This window comes from Oryzias latipes, chromosome 18, assembly GCF_002234675.1.
Source record: "Oryzias latipes chromosome 18, ASM223467v1".
In the NCBI taxonomy this organism is placed as follows: domain Eukaryota; kingdom Metazoa; phylum Chordata; class Actinopteri; order Beloniformes; family Adrianichthyidae; genus Oryzias; species Oryzias latipes.
In genome coordinates, this window is record NC_019876.2 from 9,029,022 (window position 1) to 9,055,281 (window position 26,260).

Below are 26,260 nucleotides of genomic sequence, written 5' to 3' on the forward strand. Positions count from 1 at the left end.
GCATCCAAAGCTGCAATCGCGCCATCTTTTAAAAAAGGCTTTCATTTTTTTTAACCCAAAGTCTTATGTTAATTTATACTGAAACCTTAAACACCAAAAAGAGCAGTTTGGTTCCATTTCTGACGGACCGAACCCAGCAAGAGCCGCTAAGTCTCACTTCACTATTTACAAAAAAACTTTATTTATGTTTCGGTGCCCATTGAGCTATTTAGATATGAAATGTAGATTTTTAACCAATTAGAATAATCAAAATTTAACAAAGTTTTATTTTTCAATGTACTGTAAACCAACTTTAACTTTGTTTACAGTCTAACAGACAAGTTCCTTTCAAAATCAGTTACTTTAATTAAAAATGCAAGAAGGTCAAACAAAACATTGTTTTATGAATATGACTTTGGTAAATCTTCATCGTTTTTCTTCTTTTACTATGATTTATTAGTATTTATGTGGACTTCTTTTATTATAATTTTTTAAATACAAAACAATCATAGAGAAATTGTATAAATCAAATATAATGAACCACTCTAAAAGTAAATAAGAACATTTATCATCATTTTACTTAGCTATCTGATATGTAAACCTAAATGACAAAACTTAAATAACTGTAAAAATAAATAAATAAATAAAAAACTAAAAACCAGCGATTTCAAGGAATAAAGGAGTCGAATGTGGCTCTGGACCGCTGGTTTAATGGAATAATCATGCTTTAGTTTAAAATCCTGTCAATATTATTGTACAAAATTTTACTAAACTATCTTTTCTAACCAAATATATACATATTGATTGACATGATCATAATAATAATAATAATAATGGATTGGATTTATCTGTGGTTTTCCAGACGCTCAAAGCACTTATAATGTGTATCCATTATTCATTCACTCCTCATTCATTCTTGGTGATGGTAGCTACGGTTGTAGCCACAGCTGCCCTGGGGCAGACTGACAGAGGCGTGGCTTCCAGTTCACGCCTACGTGCCCTCTGACCATCACCGGGATCATTCATGCACATTCACACACCAGTGGAGCCACACTGGAGGCAGGGACGGTGAAGTGTTTTGCCCAAGGACACAACGACAGGTGACTGGGGGGAGCGGGGATCGAACCACCAAACCTTCGATCATTAGACCACCTTAAAACTGCCCTGCCCGATCTGTGCACGATAGGAGAGTAAAAAGTGTTGCCGTCTTATGTCAGACCAACATGTGCTTCCAAAACGGCACATTCTTCTTCAGGACCGGTAAGTCAGAGCACTAAGTGCTCTCCTGTTGCCTCCTGACCTTTTCCTGACTTCAAATGTTGACATCCATAAGTTATCCTCCTTTTTGGCTTTTTGGCATCCCTTTTTCCCTTTTTCGCAGGTCCCTCCTACCCCTCATTTAACATCCCTACCAACAGCGGAAGGCGCTGTTTTTTTTATAGACTAAACAGGGATATTTTAATGCCAGCGGAGTGTGGAGGAAATAATAGAGTCAAGTGCGAGAAGTCACGACTCTAAGAAGCCTCTAGTGAGACTAAATATGACGGATGTTTGTTCTGGAGATCCAGCTGGTGCTCAGATTAATAAACGCTGGCGTGCGTCCTCGCCATCACCCCGTGAGCGTCGCCACTTTTTAACCAATTTATTCCTTCACACCTGTCTGGGAACAAGACATCTACATATTTACTTGCTTTTTACTGCTTTGATGTGACATTTGCGCTCTCGCGCTGCTCTTCTGGGACAAAGAAAAGCTTTGGAAAAAAAAGAATAAGTGCATCCTCCGTGTAAACAAATGGAATGGTTTTGGATATTAAAGCAAAAACAAACACACACGGACGGACAGTCGGAAAAAAAAAAAAAAGAGGAGTACCTGCAGATGTCTGATGGTAAAAACGACGGGGTCGGAGAGGTAGACTTTATTGGAGTCCTTGTTGATGGCCGCCGTGATAACCGGCGAGTTGACAATGACGGAGTAATTGGTAGCCAGGGCTTCGCTGCCCAGCTTCATGCTGGCGTTCTCCGTTGACAGGTAGTCCCCGATGTGTTTGTACAGGACGAATGCAATCCGAATCTCACCTGTAAAAAGACACAAATGACAGGTGCGGGTCAGATTGATCTGGTTTCGGGGGTGGGGGCAAAAATGGCAACAAAAAGGGATACCATTGGTAAAAAATGCCAAACATTATCTGCAAGAACCCCCCCCCCCCCCCCCCCCCCGCCTTACTACTGCCTATCCGCACTTTGGACGACCGATAAGAAAGAAGCTGTGATTGACATCACTCCACCAGATGAAAAAGAAGTAATAATAATAATTTGTTAAATGAAACCAAGGGAAAAAAAACACAACTCTGAATGACGGATCAGCCTGAACACATCGGGACCTGGACTGTAAAGATGACATAAAGACATCAATCATGGATTGGACCGAACGCTACGGCTGAAGCTAAAATGTTTTATGCTAATCCAATTAGCATAAACGAAAAAAAAAAAGGGGGACCAAAGCAACTGGAACAACTTTTCCACTATATATTTGTATATCTACACACACATACCCAATGATATCTCGTGCAGCAATCGTTCTGTTATTCTTTCCTCAATAAGATAGCAAAATAAAAACCTGTTTGCAGAAGCGAAACACTTTGTACTTAGCTTTACTCCTAAAGTCCTAAAGTTCCTCATCTAAATAACTAAGCAAAAATTTCAAAAATGGAAAATAAAAAAGAAGAATTTTCAATAGTAATATAAAAGGAAAAAGATAAAACCTTAATCAAAGGAAGTACATGCCATGTGACTCATTCTTATCAATTTGGGTTCTACTTGGCAAAAAGGGTTAATAGCGTCAACTTATATAGCACTTTCCTGCCTTGGTTTATTCAATTCAATTTTATATATTCAGCCCCATATTACAACAACAGTCATCTCCCTGAGCTTCATAATAAATATGAAATCATAAAGAACATGAAGTCATAGATGTCAATAGGTAAATTCTAAACTTCACTAACTAAACTAACTAAGTTGACTGGGCATCTCTGCCCTTAGACCTTCCTTCTCTAAGGAAAAACTCATAAAAAAACAGACTAAAAAAAAAACCTCAGTTATGTCCACATGAAGGAGGGATACTCCCCCAGGACGGACAGGCGATGGACCAGGACTCATAGAGAAGAATAAGTTTATCTAACTCTACAACTACATGTTTAAATGGTCCAGCAGATGGGCTTCATCCAGATGGAGTTGGAGGACGCCTGGGGGCGCGAGACGGGCCAGAGGCCAAATTCCCCTTATGCTATCTTAGATGACCCCACCCTTCCATTGACGTGTTATCCCTACCATGAAAAAAGGTGGAAAGATTTCATGTAATCCATGGAAACCAGTGAAGATCACAAATCATTGAAGAAAAAAGGTTCAGAGTACTGTCTAGTGGGTCTACATGACCCAACTCCCAATGTTAAAGTGCTTAGGATAGCACAAGGGATACAGGAGCACGGACGTGCCGATCGTTAAGGTTTAGCCCATAGTGTTTTGCTACACTAGCGCATGTCCACTGCCTACAGCTGGATAAGGGGTGGTGCAAGTTGTTGAAGCGGTGCAAATCTCATGAATCTATTTCTTTCACGGCTCTACACCAATGCGTGAAAGACTTGGTGTCAAATTATTCCAGCTGGACACAAACCGCAGTTATAAATTTCTCTTTCACGATCAATTTTCAAACAGTTGACACTTGTGTGAATTAAAAGAGGCACCCCCTCATAGGTCACATCCGATTTTTGGGTCCCTGATTGGTTTCACATGGTTTAACTTTTCAAGAAATGTTCAGTGGCTGTTTTCAATGTAGAGCCCCATTACAGTCTTAAAAATGTGTGTAGCTACATGTAAACACAAGAGTTTCGGACACAGGAGGCTGAAATGCGCATTTTTAGGGTGTTTACAAAGACTTTGTATTGAAAGTGGTCACTTAAATGGCAATGTTAATGTACATTTATAAAGTCCACAGTTAGGTAAAATTCCAAAAAAACAAGAGTTGAAAGACCTTTAAAGGGGATAAGCTTAAAACAAACAAACATTGAATGTCTTACCGTTTCTTCCGTGCTGCTTCAGTGTGTTGGCGGACAGGTGGATGGAGCTGCCTTGTCCTCCGCTTTGAGGGAACTTCAGATCAGGCAAATTCCCGTCGGTACTCATCCGTGCAACCTCCAGTTCTGCACACAAACACGAGAAAACTTAAGCCACCGCAGCATTGAGGGATCCACACCGCAGTAGGAGCTGAATTTTGGGTTCTTAAACATTGTGTTGCCTGGAGGCAACACAATTACACCAACAGCCTCGGAACTCCACGTCTTATCAGATGTTTTGGTCGCTGTAGATAATTTTAATATCCTCATATGCTCAGCATTTCATGGCATCCAAAGTAGACCACCCGTACAAGTGAGGGGATTAACAACTAAAGCTGATAGGAGGCGTTGGCAAACTTCAAACGCACTCCCCCCCCCAACCGTGCCACAGATCCCAAGGAGAAATCCTTCGTTTTTTGCAGATGGTTCCATTAATCAGCATATCTCCAAAGATCATAAACAACAACACTTTTGTTGAGTCATGCATATTTGAAGAACCGCCTCGTTCACATCATCGCAGAGGGAGTTTGACTCCTCACCGGCAAACCTTTCCAACAGAACACGTGACGACTTCTTTTCTCTCTTAAAGCCTGGAAGAAAACTGATTCTTTTTTCGGGTCTGAAAATCGAAACGCAGGAGGAGAAGAAGAAAGAGCGTCATCTCAGAGAATCTATTTTCTCATTAAGCGCTGAGACAGCGTGAGACATGAGGAGAAGATGAAGAGCAGCTTCCACGGCAGCTGTTGTGTCTGAAGCGCGCTCCTGAATTTATGGTTCAAAGATTCCTGTGTCAGACTGCAGAGGAAAACGAGCTGATGATAGGGGCCGCGGTGAAATAAAGCGCTCATTCCATCAAAGTTATTATGGCGGGATACAATTCAATTTAATAAAGCAGTCCTGTCTCAAGTACCGGGGACCTGCTCGAAGTCTTTGCATTGCAGAATGTCAACTTCACTCCCAAAGAAAGTGAGGAGATTCATTGCCGGATAAAAATTCAGAGAACCCAAATACTGTAAATGTCAATTTCCTGTTTCAAAATCCCATAGACTTCCATCATTCTATTTGTCAGAGTAACTCTGATACTTTTATGAAAATATTCTTGCTAATCCTATTTTTTTTCTTTTTCATCATATATGTTCTTTATTGCAAGTTACTTAGGTTATAAACTAGCCAATCAGACACCTCGAAAAAACCATGGGATGTCTGCTGACCCCCACTTCCAACGGTGAAACCAAGTGACAGATTTTGTGTAGCCCGTTGAGATGACTATTGTTGTGATATTGTGCTGTATAAATAAAACTGAATTGAATTGAAGTGGTAGGGGTGTGCACTTCCAGTGAACTCACTCCTGATTGGCGGGTGTAGTTGCCATAGAAACGCCAACTTAGACCGATTAGGACCAATCACTGCTTGCTGATGACATGTGACTCTGACATAGTAGAGTCGATATTGCCACAAAAGGCCTACTAGGTTGTCTGGGTGTGTGGCTATTTTTCTGAAGAAGCACTGTACTTTGTCTTACTGTAATGCGTACATGTACATGTACATGTGCATGTGTGTGGATACATTTCTTTACGTTCCACATGGGACTTATCTGGCTAATGACCACTTTTGTGCCAATTTTGGACAGGTATAGGCCAGTGCTGGTGGCATTGTTGACCAAAAGGTTCTTTACCAACTTTACCATACTTTTTTTCTATGCTAAGAGTAATACCATATACTGCTTTAATAATACCGCCCTGTCTTGAAATGTTCATCCGATGTTGTTGTCCACATGTAGTGGCCATAAATATGGCAAAATACTGTATTTTAACCTCCGATGAACCCCGTTTACCCCTCACAACTCTGTGATAGTTGGTGTCCAACAAAATAATGCCAGAATGTTCAAGTAATTGTTTTGAAAAGATGCTGGGACTACCGTAGAAAAATATGCAGTACCATCCTCAAAACCAAACTAACAGTTACCGCATTTTTTGAAGTTGCAAATTTTTTGTGCAGTTTGGCCGGGGGGTGCAACTTCTATGTGATTTTCTTTTTTCTTTTTCAAAATAAATAGGCTCATATTTTCATTATCATCCCACGAAGACCCGCTAGAGGGCACTGTAGGTGTGTGTGTCAATATATACTACCGACTGCAATGCAGAAGAAGTGTTCAAGTAACAACAGTAAATAGAGCTACAGTATATATGTGACCAAACTAACAAACTATTGGCCCAACTATCAACAGTGGTTTTAAAGGATACAAACTTCACCTGTTTGGAACCAAAACTGCCTACCATAGTAGAAGAAGGGGCGGAACTAGAATATTTTATCTGGGAGGAGGGAAGGTCATTACAGATGAAATATGTATTTCTATATATTAATAATATTTTTGTTTCATTTCATTGAAAATATTTTGTTATTTTTGCAATGCTTAATGAAGCTCGTATAAGTGATTTCTGAATCTTTGTGCATAATAGTATTAGCTCTGACTCGAAAGTTGGAGGGGCAAGCTTTTTCCTATGGGGGGCCCCCCTTTACCCCCTTCAGCTCCGCCCCTGAGCAGAACTCTGAGGCCAACAGGCGAGCTAGTTCAAGGTGGGAACTCTCAGTTTGAAACACAAGTCACTCAAGGGTAAGCAACAGAAACTTCCTTTAACCCGATAAAGCGTTCAGCCTGTGATCTGATGACATCGTGACTTTGATAAAGGTTAGCGCAGACTAAAAAGCTGCAGCGAGGGCATATTTAATCCTCCCATTGTATCTGTTCTCACACCACTGTTTCCCATAGTTTCATTTAAAGACAGAGACAAAGAAAAAAGCTCCTCTATTGGTATTCTCTTGTGTTTTTGTAAAGGCCACTTTTTCTTTTTTTCTTTTTTTTTTGCCTTATAAATTCTTATTCAACTTAGCTAAGACAATACCCCAGATAGATCCCCATTCCCTGGATTCCACGCCCCCCTTTGGAATAAAGGCAACATTTTTCTTCCCACTTGCCTGTTCTCCTTTTTCCCTCATGTGGCTGTGTTATAAAAAAAAAAGAAGAAATTTTTTTTTAAAAAGAGCTTACCGAAGGCTTCGGGGAATTTCTTTGATGCCATAGGAGTTGTTGGACCCGAAGGCTATACCTTCAAAGCTGGTTTGAATAATGCGCTAATCGTCAGAAATCTGTTCATGAGATTATCACGCAGAGAGTCAGAGCAGGCTCTCATGCAGACAAAGCCCCCGAAGGAGCACGCGCAATGAAACGTGTAAACACAAACAAACAAACAGGAAACACAATGGCTGAGCAGAGATCTGCATCTCCAAAGAAAAAAGAAAATATCATCTTGAGCCCTAAAACTAGATGCTTCAGAGGCTCAAAAATCCAACACATCTGTGTTTATATTTGTATTTTGTGAGAGGACGGAACAAACCATCAGGCCAAAAAAGAAAAAAACTATGGAAATGATATAAAAAGTCAAGCAAAAGACAAAAAAAGGCCAAGTATATGTGTCACCAGTGCATAATTAAATAAACCGCCACTGTGTGCTACAAAATCTCCATTGAATCCAGCCGTTTTTTCCCTCCACTCCAAATGAGCTGCCGTCTTCTTAATACCCAAATGAATCATGTGCCAGATGCAATAAACCCCCCTTTTTTTTTATTAATTCTCCTTACGCTGGCTTCCTTATAAGCAAGTAGACCTATATTTTCAGGTTGCCATGGCAGCAGGAACATAGGGGGGAAAAAGTCTTACATTGAGAAAGAATGGTGATACACCATACCATCACTTTTTGTAATAATTTTATTAAGCCCTGTCAATTGGGAAAAATATTTACAGAGACATCCATCCATCCAACCATCCATCCATCATCTGTTTTGCAAAAAGAATAATATCAAAAATGAAAATTGGGTTTTTGCATGGGGGGTCCTGCAAAATGTAACCTCCAGGAAAACCCATTTTCCTCCGTGAGAAGTGCGGATGTCAACAGGAACACACCTTGGATTGACATCTGTGCGGTGAAACCAGCCAGCAAACACGACAGAAACACATTCAACAAAGAAACAGCAGAGTGTTTAAAATCAAACACCACAACCTTCAGATTTAATCTACGACTTTTTCAAAGTGTCATAATTAGCCACGGCTGCGTCTTCCGGATGAGTTAATAATCTGTTTATGCACAGCTTGGGTAGATAATTTGTTCTGAGCTGGTGTACACGGAAAAAACAAAGAAACCAAATAAATGCAATTTGATTTGCTGGGATGAGGAAAAAAAAAATGGTACTTTCATCTTGGAAATACAAATCCTGACATCAAGTCTTCCTTTACTGTAGGGAGTTTGAAATTGGCTTCCTTCATTGGAAAATCTGCGAAATGTGAGCAACAATAAACAAGGGACTACTGGAAAGATTTTGAGAAAGAAGACGATGCTTAACATGTATAACAGCTTAAAGACAAGCAAGTTTTCTTCTGACAGTTAATTTTTTTCCCGTCATTGTGGTCAACTGTTCTTTTTGAACCCCTGAGCACTTTTGCCGGGTGATCACCTCTGTGTCTTTTATATTTGTTTTTATGTTTCTCACTGTGTGCATGTTTTTATGCATGTTAAATGATTGTTTATTGTACATGTATATTTTCTATTAATGTATTTAATTGATGCTTTGAGGTTTTATAGGTAGACGATTTTAACACCTGTCCGGGGACTACAGATGAAAAATAGCCTTTGGGCTAATTCTGGTGCATTGCAGCCATGCGTTTAATGTCCACGGTCCCTGTAAGATAAATGAATAAAATAAAATAACATTTTCACCCGAGCAAAACTAATTACATGAATTTCAATGTGTCGCATGTCAAGGAGTCTGAGCCTTTACCAGGGAAGTCTCACATGACCCAGGAATGGGAGGACCAAAGACCAAGTTTCTAGCATCATTTTATTATTTTTTATGGTATTTTTTCATTCTCAAATTCTAATTTTCAGTAATTTTTGAGCATATTTTTAGGAATTTCCTATGCTTTTTTTCCATTTTGTTACACATACCACAGTTGAAAATAAAAGAAAAGGTTTTGATCTATTTTTTTATGACAAGTACGTATTGTTGGTTATATTATATCGGGTAAAAACGACCCGGCAAAAGTGATAATTGTAACTTTTTATAGTGAAAGTGTTGTAGGGCTGAGTGTACTGAGAGCAAAAACAACCCAAAGAAAAAAAGGTGGAGTAAAAGTTCCACTTACTGATATTCTCCGTGTTCTCCTGTACGATGTCTGTCTTGAGCAGGTTGTCAGCCAGGACGAAGGCGCCCTGTTCCACCGTGTCCAGCAGCGTGGTGGCGGCTCTTAGCTGGTCACTCGTGCTCAGCTCCCTCCACGCCGCCTGAGCTTGAGGCTGGAGCAGGTTGTTGACCGTCTCCACCATGGCCTGCAGAACGAATGGCAGAACTTAAGAGGCAATCGAGGAAAAACTCGGCGCCAAACGACAATGTGTGATGACACAAAAATGGCACAAAAAGCAAATACAAACAATAAGACGATGTTTTCAGGAGACCGTTTAAACTGCAGTTAGGTCGTTTGCCTTTGGGCACAAAAGCAGCAAGGCGTGAATCTGGAACGACGCTCAGTTTGCTGTTATCTTGATTTTTCTTTTTGTCTCCTCGTCTGCAGCAAAAGGAATCGTGTAAATGAATAGCAGCCAGTGTTTACATGTCGACCACAGGCCAATGCTTGCATGACTCCAGGCTAGAGTCTTTAATTGGTTTGACAAACAATCTACGTGAGCGGTTGGTCCCAACACAAATGCTCTCAGATAAATAAACAAACAAACAAACCAAAAAAATAGCAGTGATGTAAAAACGGGGGATCTGTAAAGCACTCATCTGGTTTCTCTTCAGTCCAAATACAACAATAAACGGAAGATAGGGCTTAACGGCAGCTACAGAGCAATGCAAGTGAAGAAAAGAAAAAAACAAGAACCTCCTCATGACAAGATAAAAAATGAACTGCCATTAAAGATTTAAAAATGCCAATAGCAAGAATTATGAATGGAATACTAAGCGGCAAATCAGAGCGTTTCCTTACTGGAGTCAACTCTCCAAAGAGGAAACTCTGCCCATGGTAAGAAAGAAATGTGCGAAAGCCATTATCGTACAGCAGGTGGTCAAGGATAATATCACTAGTAATTCCAACACAAATGTAAATGTAGATATCCGAGCTCTACCAGAGAGTTTCTTAGATCTACATGAGAAGAAAAGGATTGTAGGAAAGTGGCTTTTGAGTAAAATGTGAGTAAATCTTTTGCAAAACCAAAAAGTAAAATTTAAAACCCCTTTTGGATGGATATATCATGAAAGACTTTGGGGACATTTTCAATTGGCTGTGGGGGAGAGGGTGCAAATAGTGCTGAAAGTAGGTCAAAAATGGACACCTGATGTTTAACTCTTTAACAACGGAAATGTCGCCAGCAACACATGAACAAGACACGCTTTTTGACATAAGGTAACTGATTCTGACGCAGAGAAAAGCTGCTTTTCGTAATGCTGCATAGCCGCTTTTCTTTGCACCAGAATAGGTGGAATTTGTGATATAATATACCCAACAAAAAGTACTTGTCAGCTAGAATAGATTGGTTCTAGTATATACACCGCAAAGAACACCTAAATCAACATAAAAGCCAGAATTAGTATTATATGTGCACCATATGCGCAATATAAAAGTTATACATCAAAATCCATTAGACATGCGTGGAATGGTCATAGAAAGCCACAAATTTGCGTATGCATCTTGAAAAGAATCACAAATAATTGCGTAAGATTGTAAACTGCGTCGTTCTCAACGGACCAAAAATTTTGCTCAATGCAGCTCAAAACCGAATTCACATCGGCTGAAACCCTGGACGGACATCTGCACACCTCAACGAGTGACGAACACTTGTGAAGTACGTATATAACGCATGGATCATTAAAGAATGAATATTTATGTGGAAAATGTACAAAATGTACGTAGTGGCTGTGTGACACGGCCTTAAGATCAGTGCGCCAAAAGCCATGAGGGTTGATTGGAAAAGCACTAGACTGATATAGAAAAACTCATGACACCGCAGCGAGCTTTCCCAAGGTAACGTCAAACCACTAAAAACACAAGCACAAATAAAAAAATCAAAAGAACTTTGATGTCGGTATTCAGTATTAGATTCTGACATTCAGCTACAGGCAGAGGTTGATTCTCTCTCAATTAAAGAGCTTCATCTCTTCAGGCGTTGGTATGATCACCTCCTCCTTTTGTTCTGCACTTTCAGATTCCCCTCACTTCTTAGAACACCTCAGAAAGGGCTCTACAGTATAGGGATTGATGGACTCGCAGAGAGGCATGTCTAATTATTGCTTTTTTTCCCCTCCCTTTTGGCATGAAGAGACGATATTTAAAAGGGAATAAAGGTGTGAAGATAATCAATGACGAAGCTCAAGAGATGAAGTCAGAATGAGAAGGTTCGGGTAAAAGATGCAAAGGATTAACAAGGTAGTAAAGTCTGAGAAGACGGCAGATCAAGACATTCAGGCTGAATTAAGGTTGGCTTTGGTTCTTTGGGTGTTCTTACTGAACCCTAACAGGATATTTAACTATTAAGAACTCCCCATGTATGATTTTATAACAAAAACTAGTTCCCTTACAATTCTTTACTACCTTTACATTTTTTTCTCTAATCAATTGAAAGACGCACTCCAATAAAAATGTTGTTTTTGGTGTTTTCAGGGATTCAAGGATTCAAGGAGTATTTATTGCCATTTTCAGTGAACAGAGCAGTTTCACAGAATAGGAATTTGCTGCAGTGCTAATGTGCGACATAAAACACTTAAGAATAGAAAAAATTAACAAAAGTGAGAAAAAAACAAAAAATGACAATGTCAGAACAATAAATAGAAATAAATTGTGCAAACAGTACAAAATGAGGATTTTCAGCATCTTCTTGTGGCATTTTTCTGATGCTGGAGGACAAATAAAAAAGAAAACACACAAACAGTGCAAAACATTTCACTTTCACAATCAATCCTTCCAGACTCATTTAGCTGGGGATTTAAAAGCTTTAAAATCGTTGTGAATCAGGAAGTCGAAACAAATACAGTTTGAAAAGATCGTATTTGGAGCGTAAATCCATGTATGTTTTCATTTTCGTTGTCTAAGCAACAACGACAATGTTTGGTTGGCGGTGTGAGGGGCTGTAAGCTAGCGGGGAAGCATGTAAGGTGGGTGACGGGAAGTGGAGGTGGACTTGCTCCAACAATAGTCCCGCCCACAACTCAGAGGCAAATTTCTAATAAACTCCTGCCATTCTACAAAATCTATACAAGAAACTACAAAACAGGTTTAAAAACATTTAAGTGACTCGAAGCTCTGTACAATTTAAAATAAAATCAGACAATAAATCAATAAAAAGAGAGACACCCACTCCACCCTTTACCCACCCCCCTCCCTCCATTAACACACACAAGCAATGAATACTTGTAAAATTGAATTTTAAAGGAAACTTAAGTCTTGGCTCAGTATTATATTTTAAACAGTATTTTGGGAAACTATTCATACCAGGGGCCCGCTCGGCCACAGGAACATTGCCACAGTGCCCACCCAGACCAGGACATTCAACCTAATGTCCTAAACTTCAACATTGCTGTGGATTGACACCACCAAAAAGTTCTGGCACATTTTCTCTGTATCAGCGTGTCAAACTATTGATCCATTCTATTTTCCGAACAGAATCAACATAAATCTCATCTGATCAAGCGTATTGTAAGCACGGTTTATTGTAAAGGGAGCTTTGTAGCTTCAGAGAACAAGCTTTAGGTCGTGTTACCATAGAAACTGAGCAGTCCATTGGTGACAGAGAGAATTTACCACTTTTTTATGCAAACAACCCATTTTTTAGCGTCAGTGGTGGACTTTGTGTTGATGAGAAGTCAGAGAATGGGGGGGTTGGGGGTTGAGTTTATGTTTTTAGTCAAACCCTTAGAATACAGAGCAGAAATCTGCCATTAGGCTCCATGCTGTTGAAACATCTGCTCTGATGGAGCACCTCTTTGATGTGACTTACTATTTTTCTTATCAAGATGACAGTACGGAAACTGCACTAGTTAGAGCCTTTAATGACTTGTTGTTGGCCTCAGAAAAGGGACTACTTTCTATCCTGGTCCTGTTAGACCTCAGTGCAGCCTTTCACACTATGGACCACAGTATTTATTTCCAAAGATTAAAGCGTGACATAGGGATCAGAGGATCTGCCCTCCAGTGGTTTGAATCCTACTTATCCGATAGGTGCCAGTTTGTTAATAGTAAGTGGGCAGTCCTCTCATTGCACTCGAGTTAGCTACAAAGTCCCACAGGGCTCAGTTTTAGGACCCATCCTGTTTTATACGCTGTCCTTAGGAAACATAATCAGGAAACACAGCATTAGTTTTCACTGTTATGCAGATGATACGCAATTGTATTTATCTATTTATATAGACAATTAATTACCTCCTCTTGAACCCAGAAAAAACTGAGGTCATTATACTAGGTTCTAAAAACCTCAGAGTTGCTCTGTCTGCTCAGATAGTCTCCCTGGATGGTGTAAGTATAGCCTCCCATTCCACAGTTAGAAACCTAGTGGTTCTATTTGACCAAGATTTATCATTTCATGCTCACATATCTCAGGCGTGGAAAACTGCATTTTTTCACCTGCGGAATATAGCTAAGATCAGAAATATACTTTCCAAAAGTTATGCCGAAAAACTCATCCATGCGTTTGTTACGTCTAAAGTGGATTACTATAATTCTTTGTAAGAAGCGTGTCCTAAGAGTTCCTGCTACATTCCTTGTTCAGAATGTAGCAGCTAGATTGTTAGCAGGAGGTAGCAGAAGAGATCACATCACTCCTGTGTTGGTTTCACTTCCGTGGCTCCCAGTTGAATCTAGGGTTAAGTTCAAAATCCTCCTGCTAACCTATAAGGCCTTACATGGTATGGCCCCATCCTATAGTAAAGACCTCATAGTGCCTTACCACCCAAACAGAACACTTTACTCACAAAATGCAGGACTGCTTGTGGTTCCTAGAATTAGTAAAAATACAGTTGGAGGTAGAGCGTTTAGTCATCAAGCCCCTGTTTTATGGAATAAGCACCCAGCTTGTGTAAGAGAGGCCGACACAGTTTCTACATTCAAAGGTAGACTGAAAACATTCCTCTTTGGACAGGCTTATTGTCAGACTAGTTAGTATTCAGAGATTATTTACCTTACTGTTAATTTGTTTAAATTATACTTAACAATAACAATAAAGTTGTTAGTAGGTTGTTAAAAGTTTTAAGTTGGGGAAACTATGGTGCACTGGGGTTCTGTCCTCTATTCTTGTCTACTTCTACTCTCCTTCTCTCTTATTTTCTTATCAATAAATTGTCTTTTTTCAAACTTTTGTCATATACAGGGTGCACTGAACTTATAGGCACAATTAAAGAGACAAAAGAGTCAGTGATAAGTCCATCAGTTGGTCAGACTTTACTAACTTGTTTGTAACATGCTACACATTAGCATTTTCACAACCTAGCATGAAAAAAAAACGACTGATACCTTGAAAACAAATGTTACGGTGACTATGCTAACTCCCACTCTTCTTGGTAACAAGTAAAAAAAGGCGGACACCTCATTGGCATGTTAACAATTACACCCAACCTTGTTTTCAATTCTTAAAAATTAGGCTTTTACCGCTATAACAACCCATGCTAACTCCACGATAACTCCCACCCTTCTTAGTAACGCGTAAAAAAAAGGTAGACCGCGCTACGCGTTGGCGTGGTTAACAATAACACCCAACCTTCTTTGCAACTCTTAAAAAAACAGACTTGTACCCCTAAAACAAACAATGCTAACTCCCAACCCTGCTAGCAAAACGTAAATAAATGCTCGATGCCACTACCCGCTACCTGCACTAGCATGCTCAACATATAAAAAAAAACATACGGACATTTCAACATTACACTATGTTGAAAATACACTACGCATATCTCTCAAAAAATCCCTTCGACATCAGTAAGAACAAGCAGATTTACACCACATACAAGACACTATGGATTATAAGGCGCGCTGTCTTTTTTTGGGGAAAGAAAAGTAATTCTTTTGAAGGACTTTAGCATCAATAATCTTTTTTTTTTTTTTTACAAGAACGGTGGTTTTCTTAACCTTTACTAGGTCTTACTACCTTTAATTTTGTGTTTTTATTCAGGTTGTAGTGGCTTACTTTGCTTCATAAAAGAAACCTTTTGCTTGTTTTTGTTTATTTTCTTTCTATTGTAGAGTTTGGAGGCCATCATTTTTAGAGTAAAGACACAAAACTTGGAATGATCTTGAAGAAACTTTAAAATAAAAAAAGCCCATATTACTCCTTATCTCTATGTAAGCACACGTAAAGCCAATCAAAGTTGGAAACGGCGGGTTTCAAATGTCATGTCTTTTCCATGAAAGCCGTCACCTTTTCTTTCGATTAAGGGTCAAATTGATTTTTTTTTCCTGACAAATTGTGCATTAAAGGGCAGAATTCTATTCAATCACAAATCATCAGAGATTAAACCTCCCAAGAGAAAGAAAAACATCAACAAAGACGAACAAAACAAAAACCACAAACAAAGAGTTAGACCTGTGTAATCTTGATTGAAGGTCAGAATTCATGTGAAAAGTCGGCGTGTTCAAAGTCCCAGCCAGACTCTATTTGAACCCTTCTGAATAAAATATGGAAATGGATGGGTTTATGCGTTAAATGTTCTCAGGAGCTTTGTGGCGATTGCCTCTGGTGGGATCTCCTGAGGCAAGGTGGACCTGAGTGTTTGGCCATTTTTCTGCCACAGACGGCCCGAATCCACCCGTAAGGCCAGTGATGACTACAGCTTAACCCTTGTGCCATCCTATGGGGTGCAGCTGTCCCGATCCTTACATTGACGTGTTATCTCTACCATGACAAAGGTGGATAAAGGTGAAGAGGGTTTCATGTAATCCATGGACACCAGTGAAGATCCCAAATCATTGGAAAAAAAAGGTTTACTCTTGAAATGTCTAGATGACCCCACTCCAAATGTTAAAGTGCCTAGAATAGCACAAGGGTTAACAGAACTTCAATCCAGTCTGTGCAGTTGGAATATGACACAGTCATCCAGGTTCTCTTCATAGGTGAGGGATGACGGTCCTTGAACACACCAGCACCTAAATAACAGTTTCAAATCCCAAACGGACACTTTGTTAGTGCACAAAACTGTACTTTCAGGTTCAAAATCCAGAAAAAGTCTGTTAGCTTTAGCAACTTAGTTTAGCTTTTCAGCCTCTCCTAAGAAAAGCTGGAAGTGCATTGGCTGGTGTGAGGGGGACCCAGCTTCTCCTCCCTCTTGTGGATCCAGAGATCCTTCTGTTTTGCTTAAAAAAAAACATGTGATCCACTGATAGATAAGCACAGCGTCTGTGGTAATGCAGACCTTATACTACTTTTCTGAGATGAAGACAGATTTAAGTCTCAAAATCTCAAATCATGTGTTAAATTTAGTTTCTAAATAAATTTAGAAAATAAGTCCCACACCGATCATCTTTTTATCTATTTTCAAAGTGTTCCCAGTGGTAATTTATTAGTTTATTTTGTTTTTAGCCAAAGTAAGTCTGTAATTCATCAGAACTCTTGGCACAGAAGTAAGCCAGTGCATATTTCCCATGAGCCCTTTGTTTATTCTCTCTTCGCCAGCTTACAGTCCCTGAAAACCCAAAGCTAACATTAGCTTAGCATGTTAGCGATGCAACAAAATTGGCGCCATCCAGCTGTACAGTTCAAAAATGCGATTTTAATCATTTTCTTTATATTTAATATGTCTTCCATCATGAGAAGAATGCTAGAAGAACCTGTTAAAAAGACCAAAACTAGGATTTTCATTGGAGTCTGTCTTTAAGATAAATGTACGGGAGACTGAAACGTGGGGTCTTTTCAGGGTTGTGGGGCTCTCCTTTAGAAATAAAGTGCCTAGCTCAGCCATTGAAGAGCAACAGAGAGCAGAGCTTTGACCCCGAACATCAGGAAAAGTCAATTAAGGACGACATCAGGGAGAAGGCCCCAACCCACAGTGGCGATATGACAACAACATGTCTCAGCTGATCTGAGAAAAACTTGTCAGAACTGCAAGGCCAAGGAAAAAGGCTCCCTATTGAGACTTTTGCCCCTCTGACTCAAACCCCAAAGAAATAGAAGATGGATAAACGGGATAAAAGTTTCAGTCAGTAGATCTGAGCAACACAAAAGGAAAACCAAAGAGGCGGTGAAGCGATCTCGATCCCAATCTGTGATGAAGGTGCTTGAACAGGAAAGTTTCAGCTGCACAAGGGCGTGCTGGTCATTAACTGGAATCACTACAGGAAAGTTCCGCTTTGATCATGGGGAAGACCAACTGTGAAAAAGCTGCAGCCCGCGGTCCATTTGTACCAGTGCAGACGGAGAGGAAGGGAAGCAGAGGTGGACATTAGTGTGAGCTTGGCGCCAGTCCAAGCCAAGCTGTGGCGTGTGTGCCACTATCTGCGCGCTGACTGATGAAATGAACTCTCGGTCTGGGAAATTGATTCTGGCAGAGGCTGATCTCGGCGTGTCTTTCCTTTCTGACCAGCTCTGTGCACTCATTTCTCCTCACTCCTCGTTTCCTGTTAACCAGCTGCTTCCTCTCAGTTGCTCCGTCATTTACACAAAGCTGAAACCCCAAATTGGGCAAACGCACAAGCGCACATGCAACAAAATGACGGACTTCTAACCCTGCGAAGCATACTTCATCAGAAAAACTGGAAATAAAAAAAACGATTTGGGGGATTTAAGATTTTTTTTAAACTCTTTAAATTAAATCCCCAAAATTTCTTTACGATCTAGGTTATATATACAACACATTTGGTAAAGTTTTTGTTCACAACAATGTTAGTTTAAGATGCAAAAATATTGACATGAGTGTTCAAGATAAAAGCTCCTTATTTACCCACTGTCTCAAATTTGATCCACATATTTTTAACACAATCTAGCTGAATGATAAAGAATTAATTAACCAATTTTAGCTTTAACTGGTTATTTAAGTGAAACTGTTTTTCTTTGTGTTTTGATTTTTTTTTTTTAGTTCCAGTGTGTGAATGTGTGAGTGAATGTGTGTGTGACTGGAAGAATGGGTCTGTGACTGTAAAGCGCTTTGTCCTTGTAGGAAGAAAGGCGCTATATAAGTATATGCCATTTACCATTTACCAACCAATTTTAGCTTTTTTTTAAATACAGCAAGTAGTCATTTAAAAAAATGAATAACAATAGCTGAGTTATTCTCTCCATAAAGTTGGCAAAAAGTTTTTAAGATTTCACTGAAGCAGCTATTTTGAAATGAGCAGGAAAAAACCCTCTACTGTCTCTAGTGGAAGGATGGTAAATTACAGGGCAGAAAACATGGACCAGGTTCTATACAATGTGTATTTAAGGAAAGTTTAGATCATGCTAATAATGAGAATTATGATCAAATGTGACATGAATGGTTATACAGTGTTCCCCGCTTATTCACGACTAAGACATGATTGGCCAAACTTCAATTCTACACAAACCTTCTGTGGTTATCTCAATAAGCAGAGCTTACACTGAGGTATTGCTATCTGGGGGGGAAAAAAAACAAACTGCATCCACTGCATGCTCCTGCAGTGAATAATAATAAATATATTGGTAACAAGGTCCGGCTGTGCCCTGGAGTCAAACACACTCTTCCTGAGGTTGTTCTTGATTAAGGGTTAAATTTCTCAATTTAATAAGGTGAGCGATGACAAAACTGACCTCACTGCAGGCTGCACTGCCCCCTGGTGGCCCGATTGCTTGACATAGTGGGAAAGCTGATAAGGATTAAATTGTCTTTCGGAATTTTTTTTTTTTTTTGGAAGAAGAATGACCTGCTATAGTCATATTTTGAAGTAACAAACGTGGTTTTTCTGATAGATTTAAGGTTTTATGTGCCATTTCTTAGCCAGTTTGATTTAGATTCAACAGCCCACCAATTCATTTATTTTTCCAATTTTACCAATTTGATAGAATTGTAATTTTTTTCATCATTTCTAAACCTCTAAAACCAATTCTGTTTGGCTGTGAAAAAAGTTTTCATACAACATGTCACTTAACCATAGGGGGAAGTTTCGGTTGTAAAATTTGAAATTCTTACATAAAAATAACTAAAATAATAATAACTAAAATAGTGTTTGTTTAGTTTTTTTTTCTTTTCGCAGATCGTAAACAAAGAAAGATTTTTAACTGATATTCAACTGAAAATTATGATAGGCCTTAATAAGGATTATGAATTAATCTGAGGTTATGTATACAGCTATTTAGAATTGAGATTATATATTTAAAAATAAAAATAGAAAAACGGAGCACTGTTGTTCTAAAACGTCATTGGGAATGAACTTCAAAAGTGATCCGATCAGTGGTCGCTCACTCAAGACGAGTCCTGCTGAAGTCTGTGTTGTTCAAGCTGTCTTCGTTTATGAGGGTGAGTTCATCTTAATCTTTGGACAAATGACAACCGGTGAAATTTTATCATCTCATTACATTCCTGAAGAAATAGCCTCCCTTGTTTAGTCTGCTTTAAGGTCATGCTCCACGGCAACACTCCCCTGGTCATCTCTTCACGCTCGGTGTCATTTTAATGAGGGTTGAAGTTCGGTATCCTCCTACCTTGAAAATTCACACTCAATTGGTTCCCACTGAAGCACAAGAATCCTCTTCTTTTTTTTTTTTTTCTTCTAGTGCTGACACATGGACTGCACTGCAACATCCCACATTTATTATTTCCAAAAGACCCGGCAAGTTGGAGCGTGGAGCAGCATGGATGGATGTAATCACAATAATTGGACAAGCGTAAAGTCGCATCCGGGAACAAACAAGCTGCCACTGATATGACCGAAAGGCAGAAAGGGTGCCGTGTTTGCTGTGCTCTGAATCAAAGGGGATCACAACGAAACATTCCTGCAGGGGATACATGAAACGGAAAGGGATTATCAGTTTGTACTCTGCTGCCTTATCAAGGCCAAATCCTGTTGAGTTCAATGAAATCAACAATGACATCAAGCAGAATTGACTCTTTAGAGTGATTCATAAGTAATCAGAGCCATTGTTTCATCTGCACAAGCTAAATGAAGGTAAGAAATGTAATACGGACTCATTTTTAATCGTGTTACTGAAATGTAGTTTTTTTCTTGTAGATCCTCAAAAAGCTTTTACATTACAAACCTAGTTTGTTTTGGGATTGAATTACACACCCATGGTGGGATACCTGCTTCTGTTCCTGTGTCTCTATCTTGCTCCACCCCCTTCTCAGCTGGAGCTACTGCCCTTATCAGGACAAGAGTATAAAGCCCAGTTCCTCCAGCCACCCTATAAAAGATTGTCCTCTTATGGACTCCAGCTCAGCCAGTTGGATGGTTTGGCTCTACAAACCTATGTTCTCTCCACCCTGCTTCCACGCTCTACCCGCTGCTTCCACGCTGTCCGCCCTGCTTCCACGCTCTACCCGCTGCTTCCATGCTGTCCGCCCTGCTTCCAAGCTCTAAACGCTGCTTCCAAGCTCTAAACGCTGCTTCCAAGCGCTCCGCCTAGTTTCCAAGCTCTCAATAAGTCATCGCCAATCAGCTTTCTGCTGTTTTTTTTATCCGTCCAGCCTGCTTTCTATACAATAACAGATTAGAAGACTATCAGTTATCTATCTTCAGAATCCCTTTCGAAGTCACAGGGTTGCTGGAGCCTATCCCAGTTCCACCCGGGCAAAGCTGAGCAGGTCACCAGTATGTTGCAGGGCCACACCCATACACACCTTTTTCCGGTTCCGGGTTACGGGCAGGGCGTGTGGCGTGCCTCTCTGCGAATACAACTATCTTTAAATTACTTAAAAGGTTGATTTTCCCCAAAAAAGAGAGCTGACCATGCCCCCGAAGAAACCCCAGGAATACGAAGACCTCAAAAAGACTCTTGACATTATTCAAGAAACGCTGAAAAGTTTTATGGAACAAGTGTCGGCTAAGCTAACGCCACTTTGGGAAATGATGGAAGAGTTCCGAAGATTTCGGGCTCAAAACGGGCAGCGAGAAAACCGGGTCGAGATTCTGGAGAAAAGACTGGACGATGTGGAACAGCAAGTAAGGATGAATATTTCAGATGACTGATCTGCATTTGCCATGTTGACTTCTAAAATAGTTATTTTTGACGTAATACTTAAGTAATTCATCTTTGTCATGTGCTTTATCGATATCTTATGATTTTTAATTCTGTCTGATAAAAACTGGGAACCGGATATTGATAAATCATGTAATAAAATGGTTACAGTATAACGGGGTGGGATTATATAAGTTCGCTTCCTTCCACTCCCTTTCAAGCAATATTTATTAATATGTATTAATATGTACATACATTAATATGTATATATCAGTGGCGACGATGAGGAGGAGTACAGGAGCCTGGTGGATGATTTTGTTGTCTGGAGCCACAAAAACAACTTACAGCTTTGGGAGGGACAGACCCAACCCCAGACCAGTTCTGATAGGAGTGGAGGAGGTGGAGGTCGTGCAGACCTATAAATATCTTGGGCTGTGGCTGGACAACAAGCTGGACTGGACGAGCAACACGGGGCAGCTGTACAAGAAGGCCCAGAGCAGGATGTACTTCTTGAGGAGGTTAAGATCATTCAACATCTGCAAGAAGCTCCTGGGGATCTTCTATCAGTCTGTGGTCGCCAGTGTACTAACCTACGCTGTGGTGTGCTGGGGGGGGAGCACCTCAAAGACAGACTTCTCCAGGCTGGAGAAGCTGATCAGGCGGGCTGGTTCTGTGGTTGGCACAAGGCTGGACCCTCTGGCTACTGTGGCAGAGAGAAGGACACTCAAAAAACTAACGAGTATCCTGGACAATACCACCCACCCTCTGCACACGACCATCAGTAGCCGGAGAAGCACCTTCAGCAAGAGGCTGCTCCTCCCAAGGTGCAGGACTAATAGACTGAGGAACTCCTTTGTCCCCCGTGCCATCAAACTCTTTAACCTCCACTCAGGAGGGGGGAGGAAGACGGAAAAGGAAAGGGAAAGGGCCTGAATGACCTTTTTTTTTTTTTTTTTTTTCTTTTTGTATATGCTGTTTTTCATATATTTAAATTGTTTCCTAGTGTTCTAATCTTTCTAATTTTTCTAGTCACTGTGCTGCTTTTTCCTTTTTCCTATATGTATGTCAACCAGTGCTGTATGCGATGGAGATGTCAATTTCCATGCGGGAACCTCCCAAATGGATAAATAAAGTTGTCTATCTATCTATCTATCTATCTATCTATCTATCTATCTATCTATCTATCTATCTATCTATCTATCTATCTATCTATCTATCTATCTATCTATCTATCTATCTATCTATCTATCTATCTATCTATCTATCTATCTATCTATCTATCTATCTATCTATCTATCTATCTATCTATCTATCTACGTATAATTATCCTAAGCTTGATTAGTTACTGTATGAATGTATAACTGATGATTATATTGCTGTTATGTATTATTTGTACTTAATTGCTTGAAATAAACCATTTCAAATCAAATAAAAAAAAAAATCACCTGAGGGCAATTTAGAGTCGCCAATTAACCTATGAACCATGTTTTTGGAAGAAACCAGGGAAAACCCACAAGGAGAACATACAAACTCCACTCGGAGAGGTTCAAGCCAGGATTTGAACCTTGCTGATAGGTGAGAGTTTACTTTGGACCCTTTGACCCATATCCTCCTGACTACCAGAGAAAAAAAAAAGTTCACTTTTTTTAAATCCACTCAATAACTACAATTCCTGGAGCCCCACCCCTTCTCTTTTGGTGTCATTGGGAAGCTCCAAATGTCCTCAGTAGATATCAAAACGAGTTTATGCATTAATTTGCAGCTGTTTGGAAATATTCAGGTTTAGAAATGTCTTCTACAGAGGGCAAATGTGCATTGCTGGTATTCAGGAGGACATTAGTTCCCATAATATCTAACTGCCTCCCTTTGGCTCCATCTATATCCTCCAAGCAGAACAGAGGGGGCAGGTGCACCTTTCATTTGCCTAGTATTCCTCTGCCAATTCCACTTACGGCAACCACCAGAGGGTCTGTTGGAGGAACAACTGCCCCATCAAAAATAAATAAAATAAAAGTCTCTCTAAGGCCATCGCCAAGCCTGTCATCATCCACACACGTTGCCCCCAAAAGCCCCTCACTGTTTCTTTGAATTTGCCTCGCCAGGAAAGCTGGGCAATATTCACAGCAATGGACAGTGGAACATCCCATAAAAGATGCTCAGAAATGCAAAGAAGACACAAATCTGAACAGAGTCGGTGCCCCTCCTTTCAGCGCCTCTAGTCTTTTTAATGACTTTAAAATCCCCAGCCCACTCTATGGACTGGAATGTAAATCTATTGAAAGTCGGACTGGTCTTTTGGGTTTTTTTGGCCATTCGATCGCAGTCATTTTGGGTATGAAAAATTGTTGTTTGGATAGATTAAAAAAACACATTTCTAATGCGTTTCCACTTTTTTTTATAGACATAAAACTGAGTTCAAATGTTCTCCTGCCTTCCTTTAGAAAGAGTAATTTCATCTATGAAGCTAAACAGTTTGTATTTGAAAAAATGTAAGGACTTTTGTTAACTATCTTGAAACCAACACCAAACACTTTTAATTTCAGTTATTTTGCATTTCTCTGACTATAACCTATAAAACAATCGTGCAGCCCCTCTTTTTGTAAAAGAGATATAGTTACTACTGTTAGGATTTCTGTGATGTCATGACTACATCCATAATAAAAAGTTGCGCAAAAAAATAAATGACATAAAAACTGGGTTAAGCTATGGTCACAAATCCGACTGTCACTGGAGGGAATCTTCACAATAACCTTTTTTGAAAATCGTTGGCGAGGTCATGAATGAACCCGGCGGCCGTCAGGCGGGGATGAATTCATTACAAAATTGGGCGACAACTGGGCCGCCACAGGGCGCTGGCAGCCAGTCGGTAACAGCTCTGACTGGACGATGTGTAAAAGTCTCCGGGAGGCAGACGGCTGCCCGTTAGCCCGGGGATATATAAAAAGTTGACCATTCTGCACCACTGGCCATTCGCAACTCAGAGCACACATTATATTATATCATTTAAGCACACATTATAATCTTGCCAATTTACAAATTTACAGATGTTAAGACAACATGAGACCCATTAAGGGCAAAGCCCCAGCGTCCAAGAAAACAAAGGTCCAAGTGGTCAAACCATAGCAGGAGTCTTTATCGGATGAAGAGCGTCAATGCGGTCTTGCTATTTATATGCAGGGATCACCAGATTGACAATTGGTCATTGCTGCACCCCCGGCACATGTCAACAGCCCTCAGCAAGAGCCTGCGCTGTCAAGATGCTGTGCTGCTACCATCCAATTGTTAGAAATCGAACGGTGGACTGGACTGCGCTACTGCCGGACTTCCAAGTGTGCCCAGGCGGCCACTGACCAATATCCAAAAATCGTCTGGTTGCCCTAAAATGTTAACTTTCCCTTTGACCTCTGCAGCCATGTGTGGCGAATAAAAAAATGCGACTGCTGCCTCCAATGTCCAGATGTTTTTCATTAAAAAAATAGTTTGAAAGAAAAGGAAAAAAAGCAGCATGCAACGTTCCAAATGCCACCACAAGACCACCTGTCGATGTTGCAGAAAAACTCGCATTTAAGTCGTTGCGCTGTGGCATTTTGGGATATGCGACCATTGTGTTATGTGGTTCTAAACATCTGGGGTGGCTTGGTCCAGAGGTTAATCTCAGGCTCAGTTCCGACCCTGCACACCCAGATTCAAACATTCTTCAATGGGATCAAATTTTTCTTTGGTCAAACATTTATTCATCAAAATAAAAGCCTCATTGGTTTTCCAATGAATTTGCGAGGGGATCCATCTTCTGTTCAGTATAGTAGTGGGTGTTTCCTGAGTTAATTTTGACAGAACTAGAAAAATACGATAATTTGAAGTGGCTTACTATAAATAAGTAGAAATACATTCTATGCAAGCTAAAATTGTGATGGAAAAAAAGTACAAATTTTCTTATTGATGGAAAAGGAACGGAAAGAACAAAAAAAGCCTAAACAATTTTAAAAAAAGAAATAGAAACACCAAAATGTATTCAACCCCCATTTAGAAAAAGCAGACTCAACCACTGTAAATCCTGAGATATCTTCTTCACAATCGCTTGAGTATGAATAACGAAACGTCCTTCTGACAATCCTCAAAGGAACTCGGGCGGAATACATGTTGCTTTAATTGAGCACCAGGAACCAGACGCATTCAGCAACATCTGGCTTTAATGCACAGCTTAATTTAAGCCATCTGCACAGCAGACAGGGATGTCAACTTCCTCCACAGTTCTCTTGTCAAGGCAGAAATGAATCTGTTGACAGCTGAAAAGTCACCTTAGGAATAACCAAATCAGTCAGTGGCCCAAGAAATAACTAAAAGCATTTTAAGAAGAAAGGATGAAGAGATTCATAACACGACTTTGGTTGACTTTGGTGGCTGCCGTTGACAGAACAGTGTCGGTGCAGAGTTTTACCAAAGTTGAGACACATTTGAAATCAACAAGAAACAAATGACAAACGGACATTTAAAGATGCATAGGTTGACGACGTATGTCACCACACACACATGCAGACGTGGACATTTGACCCTTTGACACATTTTGATACTGCCCTCTGGGTTTTTTATCTTTTCTTTTTCTTTTGGAGCAGTTTTGTCATTGCATAGGGCCAAACTTCAAAATGAATGGAAATTAAATATCAAAAAAGAAAAAAAAATGGGAATGAAGTTACTCAGATGGTGAAATGAAGTGTTGAAAGGGAGAAAATTGGATTTAAATACCTGAACATAAAACCGACACGAGCGTTCTCTCTTCTGCAGCTGCAAACCAGAGGGGAAAAAAATGCAAAGAGACTTTAGCTTGGTTAGAAAAGCTAAACAAGTCAAGACATTTCATCAGAGATATGTGTCTTTAGGGCGTGTGTATGTGTACAACTGTTAAACACTTAAACATGACCTGCAACTTAACTCTTTAACACCTAAACTGTTTCCAGCGACACCTACAGAACACACGTTCTTTGTAACTCTATGACTGTTTACGCAACGTAATTCCAGCGGATT

The 26,260-nt window shown here is 40.0% G+C and overlaps 1 protein-coding gene across 13 annotated transcripts in view; it reads right to left on the reverse strand.

Annotated features, from left to right (window-relative positions):
* The window catches only part of LOC101165348 (adhesion G protein-coupled receptor L3), a 315,502-nt gene that overhangs the window by 58,150 nt on the left and 231,092 nt on the right, over positions 1-26,260 (reverse strand). For 11 of the 13 annotated variants that reach the window (XM_023948944.1, XM_023948940.1, XM_023948938.1 and 8 more), the window contains 4 exons: positions 25,982-26,020; positions 9,286-9,469; positions 4,053-4,175; positions 1,850-2,055 (listed from right to left, as the gene is read on the reverse strand). In XM_023948944.1, the coding sequence (XP_023804712.1) occupies positions 1,850-2,055; positions 4,053-4,175; positions 9,286-9,469; positions 25,982-26,020 (552 nt within the window). The remainder of the gene's footprint in view (positions 1-1,849; positions 2,056-4,052; positions 4,176-9,285; positions 9,470-25,981; positions 26,021-26,260) is intronic. The other 2 variants (XM_023948941.1, XM_023948946.1) reach the window with 1 other exon arrangement.